The 25,790-nt window shown below is 49.7% G+C and overlaps 1 protein-coding gene across 1 annotated transcript in view; it reads left to right on the plus strand.

The window, feature by feature from the left end:
- The window catches only part of LOC134931268 (disintegrin and metalloproteinase domain-containing protein 33-like), a 126,333-nt gene that overhangs the window by 35,983 nt on the left and 64,560 nt on the right, over positions 1-25,790 (plus strand). Inside the window, exons 2-3 of the mRNA XM_063925399.1 lie at positions 2,626-2,699; positions 20,920-20,993. Coding sequence (XP_063781469.1) covers positions 2,626-2,699; positions 20,920-20,993 — 148 coding nt within the window. The remainder of the gene's footprint in view (positions 1-2,625; positions 2,700-20,919; positions 20,994-25,790) is intronic.

Raw genomic sequence — 25,790 nt, forward strand, 5'->3', positions numbered from 1 at the left:
TAGAGTGGAGGAAGCCCGCATGGAGTCCCCTCACTGACAGCTTGGACCACGGCAACAGTCTTTTGACTCAGAAACTTGGGACTGCTGTCACTGTCACGATTCTTGGTGCCTCTCATACGTGTGGCCTCTAAGTCTTGCACAGTCCATTTCCTTGGACTTTCATTCCCACCAACTAGATTTTGACTTTGGCTTCTGGATGTCCCAAAGCTCACTGAGGACGGGATGTACTAAAGTCTTAAAAGTTGTAAAAACCCTAAAAAACCTGATGCATTCCGAACTTGGACATGATGAATATCACTATCTTTTGGTGGCATTACCCTATAAAAGCCAATGGCCTTCTTTTCGTGATTACCCCTGAGAGGGATACAATCGTATCCCGCTCAGCACCACCCGCGTCTGCCGCATTAGAGGGACACCTGGGTCCTTAACCTGGAAGTCCCGACATCTCAAAGGGCAGCTCTTAGCTGTCCTTTGCGATACTAATCCCATATATAAGTATATATGCGATGAGTATGGTTGCGTTAAGTGTTGGGATGTACTGCATCACAGACGTCATGCCCCCTACGCAATGTTTGCAAATTCTTCATCATACTTCTTAGATGGCTTGTAAATATTTGATCTTGCAGACCTTTTCTGGGGATGAACTTCCACGCTGGTAGCCTCTGGTTCAGATACATCTCCAGCTGCTGGCATGTCCAGTGACACATACTTGCTCTGCATATTATCTTCCAGCTTTTCTTCAGCTTGTGCTGTTTCTTTGAAAAGTACTTTTCTAGAGCTTTTTGTATTTTGATGCCATAATCTGTAGCCTTTGCTTTCATTGCAGTAGCCAGTAGATATTGAATCTAGCTTGCGTCTTCTTTCTTTTGGAACAGTATATGGACATAGGGAATAGTTCACATATATGCCACAGTAATAGTGGCAGAGTAGTACTAAGCCGTGGTAGACGGAGATAAAGTACCAGCCAATCAGCTCCTAACTCCCATGTTACAGGCTGCGTTTGAAAAATGACAGTTGGGAGCTGATTGGCTGGCACTTTATCTCAGTCTACTTTATCACTGTCACGGCTTAGTACTACTCTGTCACTATTACTGTGGCATATATGTGATAGGGCCTGTGGCTGTGCGTCTGAGGAGGCTCTTCTGTCACCAAGATGTCTGACTAGGGGGTAAAACTCCAGAGGAACACTGCACAAATGTGTAACCATCACTTCCGTGCCCGTCCTTCCGCCCATTCACCCCCATAAATGCCCCAGTGCAGCACTGGATGCCCCTATAAATGTTGCACCTCTGCCATAACATTGCAAGAAGCGCTCGTACTCTGCGCGGCGCCTGCCTCTGCTCCTCCTCAGGCAATTTCAAAAAGTCCTGCGGCATTAGTAAGAGCTGAGTAGCATGGCGGCTCCTAACCGTAAATGGCCGCTAGTGTTGTCCGTAGATAAGAGACAAGTAACAATGCATCTGGCCACATAGGGGAACTAAGGGCCGGTCCACAGAGACTTTGCATGAATAAAAACCGGGAGAAAAACATTTAGTTGGAATTTTATTTCTGTAACACTGACTACAGGATGTTGTCCTTCTACGGCAGCACTGACCAACGCTGACCATCTATGGCAGCACTGAGGTATTTACCGTCTGACAATTAAGAGGCACGAGATATCCGTGTGAGTGACATATGTGCTGTGAAAGGGTTTTCTGTGTACAGCTGGGAACGTTTCCTGTCCATCTGAGAGGAACTGAGATCCGTACTCATAGAAAAGGGACATTATATGTTCTCTCAGCTAAATAATGCACCAGAAAAACATTACAAGTTGAAAGAGACGTCGGTAAGATTCAAGGTCTCGGTTATTTAACCGCCACAATACCGGCTTGTGTCATGCATCCTTAGGGGAGGGGATGTTATTTCAAAATATGTTTTCAACAATAATTATACATTCATCCCATTGTGCAGCTGTTGTGTGGCAACATGTCTTAGGTTTATGTTGGAGAGGGGTTTCTGTGTCATACCACCCTGAAATTACATCTCACACTGCCTTGATTCCCGTTTGCAGTCTCCTAGGTAACAGAAGTTCCTTGAATAAATTGATGCAGTTGCACGCTGACGGTTGGTGATGTTAATAGGAATATGAAATTAAATAACTGCCACAAGCTTTAGCTTTTTGACCCAGCCAACCGCCTTCTAGGTCATCTTACATTGGCCAAATCTGAGTGCTTTGTGGGGGAACATCCAGGTAATGGTAATGGTTACATTCCCAGCTAATACCTCAACACGATGAGAGACATTTCCGTTTATCCCAGAAATTCATGGACTACGACTATTATCAGACCTACAGTAACATATACACAAAGAGCTGGCCGCCCGTGTCTCTGTAGTAACACAAGTGGCAGCCAGCCAGACATGTGCAGACTTGTGCTGGTCTGATGAAAGCTGACATCTCATTGGTTGCTTTGGGTTACAGCACTTTCCTTCTAGCGTGCACTATGTTGTTATGTAAGCTCTGTGGTACAAAATGGCTTCCATCAGCTGAGAGAAATATATAATCTGGGAACACAATAATCTTCAGAGACATTTCTTGGTGTATTTTCTGTGGATTAATCCTGTTTTTTGTTTGTATTTACATGTCAGAGGGCACGCGAGGGGAGGCTGCAACTGCGGGGTGGCTGCTGAACGGACGTGTCCGCAGGTCGGTGAAGGACAAGGTGCGTGAGTTATTGTGTAACGTGTGATTTGCTGTATCTCGGTGTACGATTTGTCATTGGGAACTGTGCACCATTTATTCTGTGCCTGAGATTTTCACAACATCTATGGTGGCAATGGTGGGCTAATAGGAGGACACCTGAATCTGTACTTTCTCATACCACTACTTCCATTTGTAAACTGTGCCCCCCCCCCCCACCATTTGGGTCTAGAGATACAGACACACACAGAGAGTCCTCCTGAGTTCTGTCCCAGTGTGTAAGTAGTACAGAGGCTGCTGCTATTCTTTATTTTATTTTTCTGTGTGTATTTTAAGGTTAAGTTGCCTTTGTTCCACTACAAGAAGAGTTTATACAATAGCTGTCTTTCAATTTGGTGGAGCTATAAACAGTACCCAGGCATTATTAAACTATTAGTTTAAAACAAATGTACACCATTGGTTTAAATTTAATATACACAATCTATATCTCCTAGCATGACCCATTCCAAGAGAGACAACATGCTCTCTACCTGGACTTCTTTCTTAATTTATGATTTCAATCATCTGCAATCATCTGTGTTCTTAAGTGGGAAGTCCAGGTAGAGAGCATGTTGTCCTTCCAGGAATGGGACATGTTGGGAGGTATGCACAATCTAATATACACACCCTACCTTCCACCAGGGCCCCAAGGCTTAATCCGGCCCTGCTCCCAGGGGGCAATGCAGTTTGCATTATCAAGGCTCAGAAGAGAGTGGAGAGAGATCTGGGAGGGTGACACACTGATGACACCTGCACCTGGATGCAGGTAGAGTGGATGGGCGTGGCCTATGTGCAGGTATACTGGCCCTCCCTCCTCAGGGTGTCACCTATAGAGAGTTTATAAAGCATGACCATTATATGGAATAGGTTTGCATACATCTAATAAACTCTGCTCAGTTTCAGTTTGTATTAGTTTGTAGTTTGTAGTATATATATATATAATTTATTTATTGTATTCATATCTATATTATGTATTTTATATATCTTATGTTGCAATTCTTAATAAATAAAATGTATAGAAAGTATAAGGATGAGCCCAGAAACATTGCGCAGCGCCAGGTCTCTGTTTATAATGCGGCAGAGTTTATATCAGTGCTGTGGTCGGTAAAATGTTTCTATCCACATCTCGCTGCTGTTTTTATAACCAGCCCGTTCTGTCCTTCTACATCGTCCAAGTAACACAATCCTGGAGAACGGCTTCTTATTCATATTTATCCTTAGTCTGCGGAATGTGTGTACACAACGATCGGGACACTTAATAAGGCACAGGTCCCCGCCCTTCTCTTCCTTTCCTCCCAGCACCGCCGTCTACTCTCTCGCCCCGCCATGGTGTTGTTGCCAGCTGTTGCCCCCAATTCACTGACTACAATGCTGCTTATTTACATGCAGGGGTAGGGGCTCCAGTACGAGATCATCCTTCTGATGTGTAAAAGTTAATTGATCGCTAATGTGATCACTTTACTTCTGGGATCAGGACATTGTCGCACTACCGTGGATGTTTGGGTATCATACTGCGCAGTAACATTAACCATAACATTAGCAGTAACCCTAACCATAATAATAACAGTAACTGTAATCATAACAACAAAAGCAGTAACCCTAACCATAACAATAACAATACACAATTTCACTGCCACCATGAAAGACGTTAATGGAATCTTTATGATCTCCGCACAAATATTAATAATTTCCCACTTCGTTACACGTAGGTATGTAGCATCGATCTCACAGGTTCATGAATTCAATAAGAAACACGGAGAATATGCTAGATTTCATGTATTTTAATCTGAAAAATATTTCCAAGGTTTGGTCATAAAAAGATTTATCAAACATTGACATACAGATTATATTGCAATTAGTTTCAGAAATAAAAGGGAGAAAAAGATCAGAAATTAAGGTTGTTCACATACAGTATGGAACCTATTTTTCTGCCTTGGAAGAGGTCACAGGAATTGATTGGTGCATCCCTCAGTCATCGAGAATTCTCTTCTTTTCATCTCATGTTTATGTGATTTTGTTATTGCTCCAGGTTATAGTGGGAAGCAGCCCGGGTTGTGCAGCGCTGGGGCATGTTGTGGATTTTAGGGGGATCTAAGGTAACGAGTGTAACAAACTGAACTTCTCGCGTCCTCCCTGTATTTAGTGTGGGGAAATAAAGTCTCACACAACAGCTAGAAAAGAGGAAAATTTACAAATTTCTCCCATAAAAATTAACCCAAAGTAATTTACAGTGTGTATATAATGTGCAGATGAATCTGTAGAATCCTATATCACTCTTTTACTAGGGAGCATATCTCTGTCACGGCTGCTATTCCTGTCTATGGCAGTTATTTTCTTATTGACACACTAAGCAACATTGACACTTATTCCTAAATCTTATTGCTGCCATTCTCCAGGAGTTTCTGGCAACACTTTGCCGCCGATGCCTCTAAATCAGACACGTTACTGCCTCAGCCGACCTGGAAGCACTACAACACCCAGCGTGTCATGTTTAGAGAACTGTTTCCATTGTAACACAGCAGGATCCCTGTCTGAAGAGCTAACCATCTAACGCAGTACATTCCGGTGGGGGTCATCGCGTACTTTGCAGCACATCTAGGAAAATGCTTATTTATTGTTCCAGCGCTGGCTGTATTGTTACGGAGCGCTGGGATAAAAGCGACATTAAGTCAGGGAGAGATCACATATCCTGGCTCACACCTGGAGATAAACAGAGCTCCCATGGTGCTGGCAGAGCGATGGAAAGGAGTGGACTATTATTATAGTCAGAGACCTGGCGCTGGAGGAACTTTATTACAAACAGACCTTCTCCACATGAGATCCGGTATCTCCGAGCCCTTGCTCACGTTATATAACTGTCACTGGCATGCTCAGTAATACCATATACTGTGCTCTGCTATCCGGCAGGCCACCAGGAATGCAGACTGGCATCTCCCGCCCAGCCTGCGACAGACAATGGCGCAGAACTCGCACAACGCCCTCTTTTTCATTGTTTTGGGGTTAGAAATAGGCAGATGACACAATGAGCAGCTCCAGCGAATGTCAGGGATTGTGGTCTATGTCCCAGGTCACCGGGGAGCGCTGCAGCAGATGTGTAGCTACAGAGTGTAAATACGCCCAGGGTACGTCCTCTGACATTACACCCTCTCTGCACATGTGTTTCCCATTGAGAGCTGGTACAGTGTTCTGCAGAAACACCGGCGTGGAGTTCTGACGCAGGGATTCAGGGCGTCACCGCCGAAGAGGCCAGAATCCATCTTCACATGACTGAGAACTTCTCCCTATTTATCATTGCCCCGCTGCTGGAGAGGACTGCTGCTGGCTGTTAGAGGGGGGCTCCTGAGATGCATTGCCTGAGGGGGCCTATTTATAATGGAGAGCGGCAGAACCATCCCCATCCACCCATAGATAAAAACATCTCAGCAGTTTTTCATTTTTATTTTCCAATTATTTTTTTAACAGTGAAAAAAAAAAAAAGAAGGTTTGTTTTATGTTTTTATTGTATCTGAATCTGGAAGCCGGTCTACGATTACCGCTGCCGGCCGGTGTCGCTGGGGAATGAGCATCGCGGATCCGCCCAAGTGACATTATCGAAGCTTGTAGAGAGATAATGTACCAGCCAATCAGCTCCTGTATCTTTACAGGCTATGGTCGGGATGTACTAAAGGAAAAATGCGGTAAAACTCCCAAAAACGGGGGTTTTACAGCATTTTCAAATTTACTAAGACCCTACCGCCGCGTTTTCGCCATCCAGGGTATCGCCATCTCTGGATGGCGATACCCTATAGAAGCCTACCGCCGCAACTCGCCGACACCGCCGCCCCTGCCGCAGATGCCTCCCCCCCCGGCTTACCTTCCTCCAGGCTGCCCTGGACCCGGAAGGTCATCTCCTCCTCCCCCTAGCAATGCAGCCGCAGGTTCTTCCGGCTGCAGGGGGGAGGAGGAGGCGCGGGGGGCAGCCTGCTGCTGCTTCCCAGCGTCCAGGCAGTGTGGAGACCCCTGGGAGGTGACGGAGACCCCCCGCAGACCACCTCACAGGTATCGCGGGGGGCCTCCGTCACCGCATTGCGATATTGATCGCATATGTTAGTACATATGCGATCAACATTGCTGCGGTAAGCGGCGAGGGGCGGCGATGTATCTTAATACATCCCGCCCTGTGTTTGAAACATGGCAGTTAGGAACTGATTGATTGGTACTTAGGGGCTCATTTATCAAAGAGTGATAAAACTTGTTGTGAATGATACATCTTGTTGCGTATATTAAATGGTGCTCCAGCCAAGCAGCTCCCAACTGTCATGTGATCAGCTCCCAACTGTCATGTGATCAGCTCCTTACTGTTGTGTGTTCAGCTCCTACCTGTCATGTGTTTGAAAATGACAGTTAGGAGCTGATTGGCTGGAGCAACATAAATCATATGCAACAAGTTTTATCACTCACAATGACTTTTATCACTCTTTGATAAATAGACCCCTTAATCTCTCTCCACTTAATCTCTCTCCACACTTTGATAAAATTGACCTCTGGCGTGTAACTATCAGGCTGCGATATGTCGCTATTATATCAGCGGCGGTTAGGTGGCGTTATCCTCCTGCAATGGATAGAATGTATGGAAGATTGTATGGTGTAACCCACAATGCACTGTGGTAATAACCAGGTAACTTCTCTCTCACCAGCCTCATGCTGTGTCCGGCCAGTGCCTGGCGCTATTTTGCCCGGCTGGCATTGGTTATCAGGCTACATGTGGTCTGCAGGGGAGACATGGGGCCGCGTGTGAAGCCCTGCTCGTCCTCTCCTCACATCTGCTAGGACTTACATCCTCGTCTGTGAACGTCGGAAGTCACACAAATCACTGTACGCCATGTCTGATGTAAGATCTCCGCCCGCTTCCTCACAGTTGTTCTGGAAATAATTAAGTTCCTATTGAATAAGTGTTTTCAGGGCGGACAGGTTGCTGGATTCCCACAGCCTAAAGCTCGTGTTACTAGGGCCCAAATGGATGAAGCCTTAAAATGTGATAAAGTGATAAAGAGTGATAAAGTACCAGCCAATCAGCTCCTAGCTGTCATTTTTCAACCACATCCTGTAACATGGCAGTTAGGAGCTGGTTGGCTGATACTTTATCTCTCTCCGCTTTATCACTTTGTAATGCTTTATAGATTTGGGCCTATATCCTTCCTCATAGAACACGATCCCCATAAATGTCAGTGTGGGGGCAGTAACACATGGCAGAAAAGAAATATGCCCAAGCTTGGTTTTACCCATATTGCACATGGTACCAGCTGCATAGAAATGGTGGATTATGGGCGTGTACCACGCGGTCGTACCATTATAATGTACCACTAGCCGCTCATTCATAAATGGAGGCTACAGAGTCACATCTTCCATAGCCACCAAGCCCATTAGATCCCGTCACACTGACTCCTGACCGGCCGCAGGTCCCTCACTGTACCCTCTGGTCATCGGGGCTTCCGGGGAAGTGGGGGCGTTATTGACCGGTTGGACTTATAGTTGATATTTGTGGGCCGCGTTCTCTGGGATCCCCACAGAAAGGAAGACAGACCAGAGACACACAGTTCACGTGTTAGTATTTAGGACCTTATTCAGTAAGGATTGTAAAATTTGTGATTCGCAATCCGGATGATTATCCAACGACTGTGCGTGCGCAGCATCCACATTGCGCACGCGTGAGCAAAATAGCGGCAGAAATTGCATACAGATCACGGTCGCAATGCAGCCGCTGTTTGACTGACAGGAAGCCGGCGTGTCTGAGCGGAAACCCACCGTTTTCTTGGGCGTGTCTGAAAAAATGCAGGCGTGCCCAGGCGTTATAAGGAGCGCCTCTGATGTCGGCGATGACCACTTCCAGCCTCCTGTGTCGCATGAATTGTGTATGGCGTTGCCTGGCGCAGATAGAAAAAAATCTTTTTTTCTTCACGTTTTCCTGTTGCTAGATTTACTATCCACGTGGACTACGACTGGGAATAGTGACCTGTGGTGAGCGCAGCAGTACAAGAGTGAGCCGCCTTGCCGGAAGTGTGGCTGCCAGGAGACACCTTTCCACCTGTTCCACGAAATATACAAGACGTGGCCAAAAAAAAAAACATGTCGGCCATTGTCTTGTTGACCTTTTGACCCTGTTGACCTTTTGTACCCAAAGAAGAGGGAAAGAAAGGATCTATTTGAGGTCAAACGCAATGCATGATGGTCATATAGTATCGATCTATTGACTGTATATCTAGTCAGTGTAGATCTATATCACACCCGAGGTGGGCGAGGGGTGTACCAGCGGAATTGGGATTCCTGGTCATGCGAGAATCTCTGCGTTTACGGTGAGGCGGCTGCGCGCAGATTACACACAGCAGCCTCGTCAGCTCTGCGCTCAGTGTTTGTGTACAGACTAGAGCTGAACCTTACACTGGACACGGGGCGGGGACCCACTGGCGTTTCTATAATGGGTGTAGTGTGTGCGGTCCACACGGGTCCCTGAGTCCAAAGTGGGCCCCCACCGCTCACACTGCACCCATCCTTTTAACACTCACCCCTCACCGGTGCTGTTAAAATCCCTGAGGAAAATGGCGCAGCGCCCATTTTCACGGAGTTCTGCGCATGCGCAGTAGAGATATCTCTGGGAAAATGGCCACCGTGACATTTTTACCCAGAGATCTGCGCATGCGCAGTAGAGCCTGAGCCCTCTAGAGCTCAGACTCTACAGCGCTCCAGCATTCGGGCCTCCTCCTCTCTTAAAGCGGCCCTGGCGGGACCCCAGGGCGTATCACAAAACTATATTGATAACTTTGCAATTATGACCGACGCTATCAATGCAAATTATTGCTGCAGACCCTCCGCTTGTCCTCCTGTACTATCTCATCCACTATTCTCTCCACGTTCCTCTGCCAGAGGTCATATCTGCAGGCTGTGCACGGGGCTGCCTCCTGTATCCGGCCCTGCCGGTGGTTGCTGCACCTGGATAACACATTGCAATACAAGCATAACGCTATAGCGCTGACACATTGATGTCTCATTTCCATCGTACTCTAGAGAACACTCTAATCTGTTATTGTGACAGTGATGCAGCTTATCAGGCTCTGTCAGTAACACCCATATCTCCGTGTATCCTGTGCACGCCCTGTGGTACCTTGTGGGTGCAGCCCTGCCCTTCCTGTCACACATGTGATAACTGCGCTGATTTACCTGCTGTGTGCATCATCAATATCTGCAGGCATCTGTATATCAAGCCAAGTGCCCACTCCGCAGTAACAGGGCGACCTGGGGGTCTTCCAGAACTGCACTGTTGCAATAATCTGCTGCAATAATTCAAGAACGTGCAGGCAGCACCCAGGGGCCGATTATCTCTCCTCGGGCAGCCCGATGGGACGACCGGACCTGACCTGCAGCACGGCAGTTCCCCAGAGTGCTGAGCCGATACGGCGCACGTTTTATAGTGTGTACGAGTTTCCGATCCTCTGACGCCTTTGTGACGATCTTAGGACAGATAATCACCTGGGTCGGAACGATAAATCACTGGTCAGCGCACTGGGATGTTCACAGAGTCGTTTAATCGTAAAGTGAGTGGTGAGTGAAATCGTTCAGGTGTCTAGTATTGCTCAGCGGGGCCCACTTATTATTTATCAGGGTTTAGACCTGAATAATATAATGGTTATCATCACCGCTATTCCCTGCAATAAGAAATTCCTTACTGCCCGGGTGTATAAAGGTCACATGCAGCGGTTGGCGATGTGATAGGGGCCATGTGCGGTCACCAGAGAGCGCATGTGTGCGTGGCTGTTACCGGGCAGGGCCCCGGAGGATGTGTGGGGTCCGGCGCAGTTTGGGGCTAGTCCATAAATGACTCAGACTGGTTTTTACTCTGTATATTAATATCTTTAGGCTCTTTGCCTTTTCTTGGCTATTCTTCCTTCGCTCGGTGCTAAACCTGCCAATCCCTGGACCCTGGCTTCTGGGAGTTTCCATCTGCCCCTAATCTGTGGCCGATGAGGGGACGCAATACACAGTGTACCCAGCAGCTGCCTATTGGCTGTGACTGACTGTGCTTTGTACCTGTGAGCTCACCTGGCTACCATGGCTACTGCCAGCTCGTCCAGGACTACTGTGTGCCTCTGCCTGAGCACCTGGGTGGGGTATGCCCCTGCACACCCACTAGGCAGCCCCAGTGCGGATCTTTACTGGGTGTACCGTGACCGGTAAGCTCTGATCTTGGCCGTGTACCTGGGGACAGCACAGACGGGTGCTCCAATCCAGCCACGTCATCAGCTGGCCCCCAGGAGGAGGTTATCAACTCCCCTTTCTGCCTACCCTGATTGTAGGGTTTATGTACTAAGACTTGGATAAAGAACCAACCAATCAGCTCCTAACTGTCATTTTTCAAACACAGTCTGTGACATGACATTTAGGAGCCGATTGGCTGGTGCTTTATCACAGTGATATTGATCACTTTTCAGGCTTAGTACATCTCCCCCACAGTATGCGACATGACAGTGAGGAGCTGATTGGCTGATACTTTATCACTGCACAATTTATCTCTCTCCAATGCTTAGTACATTTTTCCTGATTCCTTCTACCCTGGCAACTGGACTCATCACCCCCAAACCCCCCGTGTTATGTGTACCCCTTTTCCACCTACTAAGCACGGTTCGCTGCCGGGAGCCTGACACGGGTGCTACCCGGCTGCGGCCTGTGCTCAGCCCCCTTTCCCACTGCGCTCACCAACCCGCATATTGCCGGGTTGGTGACGCTGCTAGTGACGCGGCAGGGGCGGCGCTGGGAGATCACATGATCTCCCAGCGCCGCCCTTCCATACAGTGTAAACGGGAGCCGCGTCGCATCGACACGGCTTCCGTTTACACTACAACCCTACCCGGATCATTCCCGTGTCCTACCCAGGTAGGATTCATGGGTCACTTGATCCGGGTTTTTGCGGGGGAACCCTTTTCCACTAGCAAAAAACGGCGGTAAATGCGCGCCCCCGTGCATTTACCCGTGTTTTCTGAGCTAGTGGAAAAGGGGTATTACTAATTACTTCCATTCCTATATTCTGACTACTTAGTTACCCTTTATCTTGCCCCCCAAATAAACGCCTATTGCACAGGATAATGCGGCAGAGGGTCCAGTTTGCTGCACGTCTGCTTCCCACCCTCAGCTGCTGCCACCTATATATTATATACATTGTGGTGTCTGGGTTCCGGCAATGATGTCAGGTCCTTGGTATCTTCCCAGCCGCACAGGGCGCCCGGTTCTGGGAACATGGAAGTGTGAGGGACATTATCTGGAAATGTCTGCTCTCCTTATTTGGAGAAATGCAGGGACTGGCTGCACACTAATAGCTCACAAATGCTATAAAATTACAGTGATATGAGCAAAAGGCCTGGCCGCTGCCCAGCATTGTCACTGGGCCGCTCCGAACACAAATACAACCCGTTAACTCTTCCAGGCGCCACGTCTGGGGATGAGCCTGCAGTATACGGGGCACCGAGAAAATCCCATTACTGGGTTAACTGAAAATATAATAATATATTACTGGAAAAATGTGCAGCAATCGTCCAAATCCTGTACTTTGCTGGGAGACTTAATAAACATGAACTGAGCGGCTCATACACCCGGCACACTGTGATTATGGTCTGGCGGGAAAGGAGATAGTCAGTGTGTGGGTGGTGCACTATTATACTCTACATATTGCTCATAGCTGCATGATCTGTATATCCCAATGATATATATGGACCATAGGGGACAGTGCCAAAACCTAGTAATAACACAGCACACACTGTAACACAACAGCATATAGATAAGCAGCATGTAACACATATACACATGTAATAGTGACAATACTTGGGCTTTGTTATCTCTCCTCTACCGCTTCAACTAAAATCTCCTCTGCCAAATAGTTATAGAATGAACAATACTCTGGTAATACAACAATGCTACGAATTACATCATTCAACCTTTTAATTACCAACTCTGGATAAGTAACCGGAGATGACTGTAACTATACAGATATTAATTTATGTACAGATGTTTCATTATTTCCTTAAGCAATTCTATATTTCCTCATAGTCTACTCTGTCCTGTTACTCTGGCCAGGCTTTCGTCAGTGCACTTTGGTGTCTATTCATCATCACATAATTTATACAAAAACTTGGGAAATGTAACATTTTCACCTACTTTTGTATAAATTAAGTGTCAGTGCCATTCATTAAAAAGGTATCACTGTGCCTTCTCCCCAGCACTGTCTCTCTCTCAGTGTTCAAGTGTCATGGAGAATGTTCTGCCTCCTAGCCAGCCCCTGGTCTACGAGACGTGGATACCTCATCTCAGCGGCATGTGTCGCGTTTCTCAGTGGTGACCTCAGGGGTTGACCCTGGCGCAGAGTGGGTATGAAGCTTGGTCTGGCTGAGAGGTCGGGAGCAGTCTGAAGCCTGAGGTGATATGTGCACCTGGTGCTGGAAGAGCCAGGGGTGCCTGAACATGCACTGGTGTTGGATGTCCTCCTTTACACTAGTACGGCACTTTGCACTTTCACTTCCCCAACTTCTGCTGCACTTTTTTCCTTTGCCCTGGCCTTTTGGCTAGGGCAGAGATAATTTTTACTAAAAAAAAGTGGTGACCTCAGGATACACCCCTCACGGACAGTGCCTGCTCTCTTGTACATTGTGGGCCTGATGCATCTCTGTCCTGACCAACTGTCACTCACTTCCCACTGTCACTTCTGCTGTCACTCATTTCCAACTGTCACTTCCGCTGTCACTCACTTCCCACTGTCACTTCTGCTGTCACTTACTTCCCACTGTCACTTCCGCTGTCACTCACTTCCCACTGTCACTTCCAGCTGTCACTCACTTCCCACTGTCATTTCCACTGTCACTTCCACTGTCACTCACTTCCCACTGTCACTTCCGCTGTCACTCACTTCCCACTGTCACTTCCAGCTGTCACTCACTTCCCACTGTCACTTACAGCTGTCACTCACTTCCCAGTGTCACTTCCACTGCCACTCACTTCCCACTGTCACTTCCGCTGTCACTCACTTCCCACTGTCACTTCTGCTGTCACTCATTTCCAACTGTCACTTCCAGCTGTCACTCACTTCCCACTGTCACTTCCAGTTGTTACTCACTTCCCACTGTCACTTCCGCTGTCACTCACTTCCCACTGTCACTCACCTCCCACTGTCACTTCAGCTGTCACTCACTTCCCACTGTCATTTCCGCTGTCACTCACTTCCCACTGCCACTTCCAGTTGTCACTCACTTCCCACTGTCACTTCCCACTGTCACTCACTTCCCACTTTCACTGCCAGCTGTCTCTCACTTCCCACTGTCACTTCTGCTGTCAGTCACTTCCCACTGTCACTTCCGCTGTCACTCACTTCCCACTGTCACTTCCAGCTGTCTCTCACTTCCCACTGTCACTTCTGCTGTCACTCACTTCCCACTGTCACTTCCGCTGTCACTCACTTCCCACTGTCCCTTCCAGCTGTCACTCACTTCCCACTGTCACTTCCACTGTCACTCACTTCACACTGTCACTTCGAGCTGTCACTCACTTCCCACTGTCACTTCCCACTGTCACACACTTCCCACTGTCACTTCTGCTGTCACTCACTTCCCACTGTCACTTCTGCTGTCACTCACTTCCCACTGTCACTTCCGCTGTCACTCACTTCCCACTGTCACTTCCAGCTGTCACTCACTTTCCACTGTCACTTCCAGCTGTCACTCACTTCCCACTGTCACTTCCACTGTCACTCACTTCACACTGTCACTTCCAGCTGTCACTCACTTCCCACTGTCACTTCCACTGTCACTCACTTCCCACTGTCACTTCCACTGTCACTCACTTCCCACTGTCACTTCCACTGTCACTCACTTCCCACTGTCACTTCCACTGTCACTCACTTCCTACTGTCACTTCCACTGTCACTCACTTCCCACTGTAACTTCCCACTGTAACTTCCCACTGTCACTTCCGCTGTCACTCACTTCCCACTGTCACTTCCGCTGTCACACACTTCCCACTGTCACTTCCAGCTGTCACTCACTTCCCATTGTTACTTCCGCTGTCACTCACTTCCCATTGTTACTTCCGCTGTCACTCACTTCCCACTGTCACTTCCAGCTGTCACTCACTTCCCACTGTCACTTCCAGCTGTCACTCACTTCCCACTGTCACTTCCACTGTCACACACTTCCCACTGTCACTCACTTCCCACTGTCACTTCCGCTGTCACTCACTTCCCACTGTCACTTCCAGCTGTCACTCACTTCCCACTGTCACTTCCAGCTGTCACTCACTTCCCACTGTCACTTCCAGCTGTCACTCACTTCCCACTGTCACTTCCAGTTGTTACTCACTTCCCACTGTCACTCACTTCCCACTGTCACTTCCAGCTGTCACTCACTTCCCACTGTCACTTCCAGCTGTCACTCACTTCCCACTGTCACTTCCACTGTCACTCACTTCCTACTGTCACTTCCACTGTCACTCACTTCCCACTGTAACTTCCCACTGTAACTTCCCACTGTCACTTCCGCTGTCACTCACTTCCCACTGTCACTTCCGCTGTCACACACTTCCCACTGTCACTTCCAGCTGTCACTCACTTCCCATTGTTACTTCCGCTGTCACTCACTTCCCACTGTCACTTCCAGCTGTCACTCACTTCCCACTGTCACTTCCAGCTGTCACTCACTTCCCACTGTCACTTCCACTGTCACACACTTCCCACTGTCACTCACTTCCCACTGTCACTTCCGCTGTCACTCACTTCCCACTGTCACTTCCAGCTGTCACTCACTTCCCACTGTCACTTCCAGCTGTCACTCACTTCCCACTGTCACTTCCAGCTGTCACTCACTTCCCACTGTCACTTCCAGTTGTTACTCACTTCCCACTGTCACTCACTTCCCACTGTCACTTCCAGCTGTCACTCACTTCCCACTGTCACTTCCAGCTGTCACTCACTTCCCACTGTCACTCACTTCCCACTGTCACTTCCAGCTGTCACTCACTTCCCACTGTCACTTCCAGCTGTCACTCACTTCCCACTGTCACTTCCAGCTGTCACTCACTTCCCACTGTCACTCACTTCCCACTGTCACTTCCAGCTGTCACTCACTTCCCACTGTCACTTCCAGCTGTCACTCACTTCCCACTGTCACTTCCAGCTGTCACTCACTTCCCACTGTCACTTCCAGTTGTTACTCACTTCCCACTGTCACTCACTTCCCACTGTCACTTCCAGCTGTCACTCACTTCCCACTGTCACTCACTTCCCACTGTCACTTCCAGCTGTCACTGGCCTCACCTCTCCTGTCACTGTTGGCCACGTGACCTTCTCCTGATGTCTTGCGCAGCTGCTGAGGCTGCTGGGAATTGCTGTACCTGTGTAATCACATGTAGCGCACCTTACACAGTGTCAGACGTAATGCCTCTCATAGCGGGGTATTACACATATATGCTGTGTGTGCATATATATATATATATATATACACATACTGTATCTTGGTAATTACCCATATACCCCTTTATCTTATTAACAGTTACTTATATAGCGCTTTACAATTGGGAACAAAACATTAATAAAAGGAGGCTGGGTAGTAACAGACACACAACGAGGTAGGAGGGCCCTGCTGCATAAGTGCTATATACATAACTGTATTATTACCTGGAAGGCTGAATAGCTGCAAAACTGCCTGTTCTGCCGCAAAACTGGGTTTACACTAAGTGTCACTGCAACCGTGCTGCATTCTGTGTATATGTCCTGAGCATATAACTGCACACTCCTGCGCCCCTGAGATATAATCCCATACAGCCGGATCTACTTCCCTATTCTGCCTTAGTGATGGGAGTTGTGTCACTGGCTTCACTACAGTGTGTGCTCAGCACAATCTGGACCAGGCCAGAGGGTAACACCAGCACCTCCTGCCCACACCCATCTATACGCTGCTGGGGCGTCAGAGCTCTGCTGCAGGGAGTCACACTGCTCATTATATAACATGTATTTATAGAGCGTATTATTACCCCAGCCAGCAGAGAGGAGAGGCCTGCCACGCTCAGGGCAGATATATCATTTGCTGCTCAGGACCTGCAGCCTGGTAATAATACCCCCCCCCCCCCAGACAGAGCCACAGGCGCCCTCACTGAAGGATACAGTATTGCTAGCATTGTGCTATGGAAGTGGCTTTTATCTTATATAAAGGTCAGAGTGACACCGTGCTGTATCCATATTCTACCATCATTAATCCGCCCACGTATGATACATTTCTGCAGGGACATTGGTTGCTAGAACACGCCACAGACATACAAGTCAGAACATACAAGACTGTTCCCACAGGAGGCGGATGGTAAGATCCCTCTCCTGCCTGAGAAAATGCCTTCATATGCACAAAGTGGCCATTGCCGTCTGAAGACAGTGTTAACCTATGGGGCTAAGTTCCGAAAAGACAATAGGGGCCAGACTACCGCCCAAATGAGAATAACGGGGACTGCGCCTTTCTGTGATTTCTGGCTGGATACATAACCCCCTAAGTACTGCGTGGCTGGGATGGGATAGGTCAGGGTGTGGGAGGTTGGGTGGTGGCAGAGATATCTCCTGGAGACACCTCTCATACCACCAGGGATGCTTCCAGAATTATGGACCTGATATGAGAAAACATCTTCGGGCCCAGAGGTAGATTTACTAAAACTTCTTAAAAAGAGCACTATCAATCTAAGGGTTTTTTCAGAGATGGACGCAGACCTCGCTTCCCGTAGTAACCTCTGTGTCCATCTCCTCACATGCTGGAGGGCTGCCCAGCACAGGGCAAGACTGCCCACCATGTGCGTGGTGCCGCCTCACGATGCGTCTGCAATTTAATTGCGGATGCATCGATTACAGGTTGACCCCTCCCTGCGCAGCCAATTTTTTTTCAACGCAGCTGTGTGTGATGTCATGTAACCACCGGCCGGAAATGCTGCTGACACATCTCCATTTTGCCCGCCACGCTGAAACGCCACCCTACAAACGCCCACCGCTGTCAGTCACCTTGGGCCCACATTGCCGCAAGGAGAAGGGTTGTTTATGTGCACTGCGGCCGGTGCACGTGCGCAGACCAGATGGACGCGCACACTGCGTACAGACGCACCTGCTGCGTACAGACATCCATCTTTGATATGTCCCCTATGTCCATAGTGAGGCACCTTGCATGATTCCGCAGATCAATGGAATAAGGGGCTGATTTATCAACAAGTTTTATCCTATGTAAGGAGTTTTGAAACCCATGGTGCTCCAGACAATCAGCTCCTAACTGTCACGCATTTGGAAAATGACAGTTTGGGGCTGATTGGCTGGAGCACCCTTTTTCATACGCAACAAATGTGAAAATCCGTTACATATGATAACACTTGTTGATAAATAGATTGATAATAAGAAACAGAGAGCCTGTGTCCTTATGTGCCCGTAAATCTGCTGTGTCCCATGTGTAATGTTCCTCTCTATAGGGGTCATTCCGAGTTGATTGCTAGCTGCATTCGTTCGCTGCGCAGCGATCAGGCAAAAAAACGGCAATTCTGCGCATGCATATGCGGCGCAATGCGCACGCGCAAAGTAATATTACAACGACTGATGTAGTTTCACACAAGGTCTAGCGAAGCTTTTCAGTCGCACTGCTGGCCGCAGAGTGATTGACATGAAGTGGGTGTTTCTGGGTGACAACTGACCGTTTTCAGGGAGTGTTCGGAAAACCGCAGGCGTGCCAGGAAAACCGCAGGCGTGGCTGGCCGAACGCAGGGCGTTTGTGACGTCAAAATAGGAACTGAACAGTCTGAAGTGATCGCAAGCGCTAAGTAGGTATTGAGCTACTCTGAAACTGCACAAAACAATTATGCCGCCGCTCTACGATTCTTTCGTTGGCACTTCTGCTAAGCTAAAATACACTCCCAGTGGGAGGCGGCTTAGTGTTTGCACAGCTGCTAAAAACTGCTAGCGAGCGATCAACTCGGAATGACCCCCAATATTAAGATGTTGCAAAAACGAATAATTGTTTCTGGCCGATTAGCATTTTTTTTGTCGTGCATTTTTCATTTCACTAATTCCTCCCCCTTTTTTTGACAAACCATTGTCACTCTTGTCCCTTATCATTCATCTCACCATTTTTAGATGATGTGACCCTCGGTTTGTCTTATTATGGGTTCATTTAACCCTTATACTACACAGCCACACTTGCTTACATTCATACAATTGATATTGGGAGATACTGTAACAGGTGTTTTTCTTTATTGTTTTTTGCTGCTATGATGTCTGTGTGTGCGCCGTGGTTGGCGGTCTCCTAACTACATCCCGTCTGTAACCTCACACACCCCTCACACTTCTGCCGACACACAACCTCCTCGTCACATATAATTACACAGTCAGGTGTCACCTCCAGCCGTCAGTAGTATCCGGCTACCTCTAACCCTATCCTAGGACATGACACCTGATAGATGCTGAGACCTGTAGTCCCACAAGCGTTAGAGGCAAGTATAACATGCTGACACTTGGAATTCCACCAGGCCAGAGGTCTGCGGGTTCGTGGGCCTCCTCTATAGACATCTGAGCCACTTCTGAGGGGCTCAGGTTATTTGATGGAAGCACAACAAGTCCAGACAGACGGCCCACCGCAGGCTCTCTAACACACAGGACTTTGTGCCAGACGTGGGTTATAATCTTTGGCATCTCCAGCCCAGAATAGTAAGGAGAGCAGCACAGAGGCACGCTAACGAGGACCAACTGTGTATTTATACCCGGCCTTGTGGGAAGAGCTTGTTGTTCCTGCATTTCAATCACAGCTCAGGTATAAATAGCTGCGTCCCGGTACATATAAGAAGAAGAGGGCTCTTTGTGCAACATTCCAGATGCCCAGACGTGGCTGGAGAGGTGCCAGGGGCCATGACATCTCTCCTTGTGCCGTGAGATGTGAGACCGCTGGCATCCGGGGGTCCATGTACGGTCAGGCCAGAGTCACCGTATCTGTCAGCGGAGCTGGGTGTGATTGCAGGACATTTGTGTTCTGCAGGACCATTCATGGTCAGAGAGTTATGGTTTGCCTGGAGACCTGTCTTCAGTCACGGGCGAGGGCAAGATGTCGAACAAGTATTTTGGATACACATGTTAACTTCTGTTTTGTTGAACTCCAAATATGAAATTATACAAGAACAAGGGTCTTTATGCGGAAACCAGTAGATGGCGCTGACGGCAGCAATTCAATTGTTCTGCCTTTCGGGTGCCCTAGAGCCGCGGAGGTCACATTTGTTTTGTAGCCTCCTGAGGTCTGAGAAGAAATGTGTGCAAACTCTGCACTTTGGGCGTCCAAACACCAGCAGAACATTTTAGGCGGCTAAACCCTGTCTTTTTGGGTGCGACACGTGCGATGTGCATGTGTGCACCCAAACAACAATTGCATTTTGACAATTGTTTGGGCGTCTATACAATCCTGTTTAGACAGGAAAATTAGACGCCCAAAACAATTGAATCCCCCCCAATTACTCTTATATAAATTTATAATGACACATGACAGCTGAAAGTTATATATAATATTGTCCAAATTTATTTTGACATTTTGATTAAATTAAGTTAGTTTGGTGGCAATCAAAACAACGAAGACACACAAAACAACAACACACTTACTAGACGCAATCATTGGTGCTCCTCAATACACAATCGCTTGCCCGCACAGGCGGAGACAGTTTCCAGGTGCTAAAATTCACATTAATGTGTGAGGAGAACGCAGCCAGCTAAAGTAATAGAGAAAATTCACCAAAACTTCCGTTCTTTCTGCCACCAGACAAAATGCGACAAGACAACCCAAAATAACAAGGTCAGGAAGAAGACGTTGGGAAGTGCTGCAAACTGACAGCCCCTGATAAAGCCTGACAAAAAACTGAGCCCATCACTCTAATAACACCTACAAAACTCACAATTACTTACAGGGACCACTCCAACCTCGGGGTTTGACGTGGGTCAGGCCTAGAGAGTCAGCCTTACAACTCACAAAACAGCTGTGAGAGTCCTACCACTTATGGAGAAGGTAACGCTATATAACTGCCTGACGGTGGGCATTGTTGGGTCTCCTGTACCTGGGGATAATGTGTTGCCATTACAATGATAATTGTGTGCGTATTATATCCAATACCTGCCGATCCAGTCATGATAATTATATTGTCTTCATCAGGGGTCTCCAGCGAGGGGAAACATCTTGTTGACATCGGAAGGCCGACGGCTCATCCTGGAAGTTGAGAGAAACCAGTAGGTGTTTGCTTCGTTGTCCCGTATGTTTAGGGTTCCTAAGTGTCCCCCCTCCCTTATTTCCCAACCAGAAGTCCATATATTCCAACATTTTCCCTTAATTTAAACTGTTGCTAAACCCAGATGAACTGTATCCTGAGCATCTCGTTTGATGGCCACATATAAGTTCTGCCTCTTGTTATTACTTAACAGTTTCTTATGTAGCGCAGCAAATTCCGTTGCGCCTTACAGTCGGAAACAACAATGATAAAACAAAACTGGGTTATAACAAACAGTCATAGAGGTTATGTAAAGTTACATACTATAAGCAGAGAGAAGTATAAACTGTTCCACCAAAACGCGACTCATTCCTCCTTTGGCGGCAAAGTTTGCACATTTTGTTGTTGTAAACTGTCTTAGGGCAGGATGTATCATATATTGCATATTCTATGTGGTACATCTGTCCCCTGAGACCTGGCACACTGTATGATGATCTCTCCTAATACCAGGCACCCCAGGTGATATAATGTCCCATGAGACCTGGGACCCTAAGTGACGATGTCTCTGTGATCTGCACCCTGGGTGATGATGTCCCCTGAGACCTGGCTATGATGTCCCATGAGACCTGGCACCCTAAGCGACGATGTCTCTGTGATCTGCACCCTGGGTGATGATGTCCCCTGAGACCTGGCTATGATGTCCCCTAAGACCTGGCACCCTAAGTGATGATGTCCCCTGAGACCTGGCACCCTAAGCAACGATGTCCCTGAGATCTGCACCCTAGGCGATGATATCCCCTGAGCTCTGGCACCACAGGCGATGATGTCCCCTAAGCCCTGGCATCCTAGATGATGATGTCCCCTCAGACCTGGCACCCTAAGTGAAGATGTCCCTGCACCCTAGATGATGATATCCCCTGAGACCTGGCTATGATGTCCTCTGAGACCTGGCACCACAGGATAATGATGTCCTCTAAGATCTGGCACCCCAGGCAATGATCTCCCCTGAGACCTTACACTCTAGGCGATTATGTCCCCTGAAACCTGGCACCACAGGCGAAGATGCTCCGTGAAGACCTGGAACCCCAGGAGATAATGTCCTCTGAGACCTGGCACCCCAGGCAATGATGTCCCTTAAGACCTGGAACCCCAGGTGATAATGTCCCTTGAGACCTGGCACTCCAGGCAATAATGTCCCCTGAGACCTGGCACCCCAGGCGAAGATGCTCCGTGAAGACCTGGAACCCCAGGTGATAATGTCCTCTGAGACCTGGCACCCCAGGCAATGATGTCCCTTAAGACCTGGAACCCCAGGTGATTATGTCCCCCGAGACCTGTCACCCCGGGTGATGATCTCCCCTGAGCCCTTGCACCCTAGGTGATGATGTCGATGATATCCCCTGAGACCTGGTGCCACAGGTGACAATGTTCCCTGAGACCTGACACCCTGAGCGGTGATGTCCCCTGAGGCCTGGCACCGCAGACAATGATGTCCCCTGAGACCTGACACGCAGATGATAATGCGCCATGAATATCTGGAACCCCAGGCGATAATGTCCCTTAAGACCTGAAACCCCAGGCGATGATGTCCTCTGAGACCTGGCACTCCAGGCGATAATGTCCCTTGAGACCTGGAACCCCAGGCGATGATGACCTCTGAGACCTGGCACTCCAGGCGAAGATGATCCGTGAAGACCTGGAACCCCAGGTGATAATGTCCTCTGAGACCTGGCACCCCAGGAAATGATGTCCCTTTAGACCTGGAACCCCAGGTGATGATGTCCTCTGGGACCTGGCACTCCAGGCGATAATGTCCCTTAAGACCTGGAACCCCAGGCGATGATGTCCCTTAAGACCTGGAACCCCAGGCGATGATGTCCCTTAAGACCTGGAACCCCAGGCGATGATGTCCCTTAAGACCTGAAACCCCAGGTGGTAATGTCCCTTGAGACCCGGCACTCCAGGCGATGATGTCCCCTGAGACCTTGCACCATAGATAATAAAGTCTCTGGAGACCTGACACCGCATGTGATCACAGCTCTCTCTCCTTTCCTCACTCCGTAAACAGTGTTTTAGGGCGCTTGTCTCCCTGGCTTTGTCTTTAGCTGCCTGTCCTGAGCCGACTGTAATGGATATGTCTCACTTGCCTGTATCAGCTCTCTTTCTTGGACTGCGGCCTAGACAGGACGTGTCTGGAGTGAGAACCTGGATTTAGGAGTACTCTGTGCTGTCCACACGCTGGGAGATCGGAATCATCAGCGTCTCTGGAAACAGAAAGGAAAAATAAATATTTGTCTTCTATTGAATTTCGTAGACTTGGGAAAAATGTAACAAATTAAAGATCCAAAGATCCATTATACTAAGAAGCCATGTCTGCTAAGTAGTGCCAACAATGTCCTGTAAGACGCCATCTCTAGATCAGACTATACTGTAATCATCCTATAGTGGAAGCAGAAGTACTCACACCGCAATCCGCTTTCTGACAATGTAGACACAGGGCACAGAGGATACCAGGGGTGCGGGCACGGGGCACAGAGGATACCATGGGTGTGGGCACAGGGCACACAGGACACCAGGGGTGTGGGCACAGGGCACACAGGACACCAGGGGTGTGGGTACAGGGCACACAGGACACCAGGGGTGTGGGCACAGGGCACAGGTCACCAGGGGTGCTGGCACAGGGCACACAGGACACCAGGGGTGTGGGTACAGGCCACACAGGACACCAGGGGTGTGGGCACAGGACACACAGGATACCAGGGGTGCAGGCACAGGGCACACAGGACACAAGAGGTGCGGGTACAGGGCACAAAGGATATCAGGGGTGCGGGTACAGGGCACAAAGGATACCAGGGGTGCGGGCACAGGACACCAGGGGTGTGGGCACAGGGCACACTGGATAGGAGGGGTGCGGGCACAGGGCACACAGGATAGGAGGGGTGCGGGCACGGGGCACATAGGACACAAGGTGTGCGGGTACAGGGCATACAGGATACCAGGGGTGCGGGTACAGGGCACACAGGATAGCAGGGGTGTGGGCACAGGGCACACAGGACACCAGGGGTGCGGGCACAGGGCACACAGGATACCAGGGGTGCCGACACAGGATACCAGGGGTGCCGACACAGGATACCAGGGGTGCCGACACAGGATACCAGGGGTGCCGACACAGGATACCAGGGTTGCAGGTACAGGGCACACAGGATAGCAGGGGTGCGGGTACAGGGCACACAGGATAGCAGGGGTGTGGGCACAGGGCACACAGGACACAAGGGGTGCGGGTACAGGGCACACAGGATAGCAGGGGTGCCGGCACAGGATACACAGGATACCAGGGGTGCGGGTACAGGGCACACAGGACACAAGGGGTGCGGGTACAGGGCACACAGGATAGCAGGGGTGCGGGTACAGGGCACACAGGATAGCAGGGGTGCGGGTACAGGGCACACAGGATAGCAGGGGTGCCGGCACAGGGCACACAGGACACAAAGGGTGCGGGTACAGGGCACACAGGACAGCAGGGGTGCGGGTACAGGGCACACAGGATAGCAGGGGTGCGGGTACAGGGCACACAGGATAGCAGGGGTGCGGGTACAGGGCACACAGGATAGCAGGGGTGCGGGTACAGGGCACACAGGATAGCAGGGGTGCGGGTACAGGGCACACAGGATAGCAGGGGTGTGGGCACAGGGCACACAGGACACAAGGGGTGCGGGTACAGGGCACACAGGATAGCAGGGGTGTGGGCACAGGGCACACAGGATAGCAGGGGTGTGGGTACAGGGCACACAGGATAGCAGGGGTGTGGGCACAGGGCACACAGGACACAAGGGGTGCGGGTACAGGGCACACAGGATAGCAGGGGTGTGGGCACAGGGCACACAGGATAGCAGGGGTGTGGGCACAGGGCACACAGGATAGCAGGGGTGTGGGTACAGGGCACACAGGACACAAGGGGTGTGGGTACAGGGCACACAGGATAGCAGGGGTGCGGGTACAGGGCACACAGGATAGCAGGGGTGTGGGCACAGGGCACACAGGATAGCAGGGGTGTGGGCACAGGGCACACAGGACACAAGGGGTGTGGGTACAGGGCACACAGGATAGCAGGGGTGCGGGTACAGGGCACACAGGATAGCAGGGGTGCGGGTACAGGGCACACAGGATAGCAGGGGTGCGGGTACAGGGCACACAGGATAGCAGGGGTGCGGGCACAGGGCACACAGGACACAAGGGGTGTGGGTACAGGGCACACAGGATAGCAGGGGTGCAGGTACAGGGCACACAGGATAGCAGGGGTGCGGGTACAGGGCACACAGGATAGCAGGGGTGTGGGTACAGGGCACACAGGATAGCAGGGGTGCGGGCACAGGGCACACAGGACACAAGGGGTGCGGGTACAGGGCACACAGGATAGCAGGGGTGCGGGTACAGGGCACACAGGATAGCAGGGGTGCGGGTACAGGGCACACAGGATAGCAGGGGTGCGGGTACAGGGCACACAGGATAGCAGGGGTGCGGGCACAGGGCACACAGGACACAAGGGGTGTGGGTACAGGGCACACAGGATAGCAGGGGTGCGGGTACAGGGCACACAGGATAGCAGGGGTGCGGGTACAGGGCACACAGGATAGCAGGGGTGTGGGTACAGGGCACACAGGATAGCAGGGGTGCGGGCACAGGGCACACAGGACACAAGGGGTGCGGGTACAGGGCACACAGGACAGCAGGGGTGCGGGTACAGGGCACACAGGATAGCAGGGGTGCGGGTACAGGGCACACAGGATAGCAGGGGTGCGGGTACAGGGCACACAGGATA

The sequence above is a fragment of the Pseudophryne corroboree genome, chromosome 1 (assembly GCF_028390025.1).
Source record: "Pseudophryne corroboree isolate aPseCor3 chromosome 1, aPseCor3.hap2, whole genome shotgun sequence".
Taxonomy (NCBI): domain Eukaryota; kingdom Metazoa; phylum Chordata; class Amphibia; order Anura; family Myobatrachidae; genus Pseudophryne; species Pseudophryne corroboree.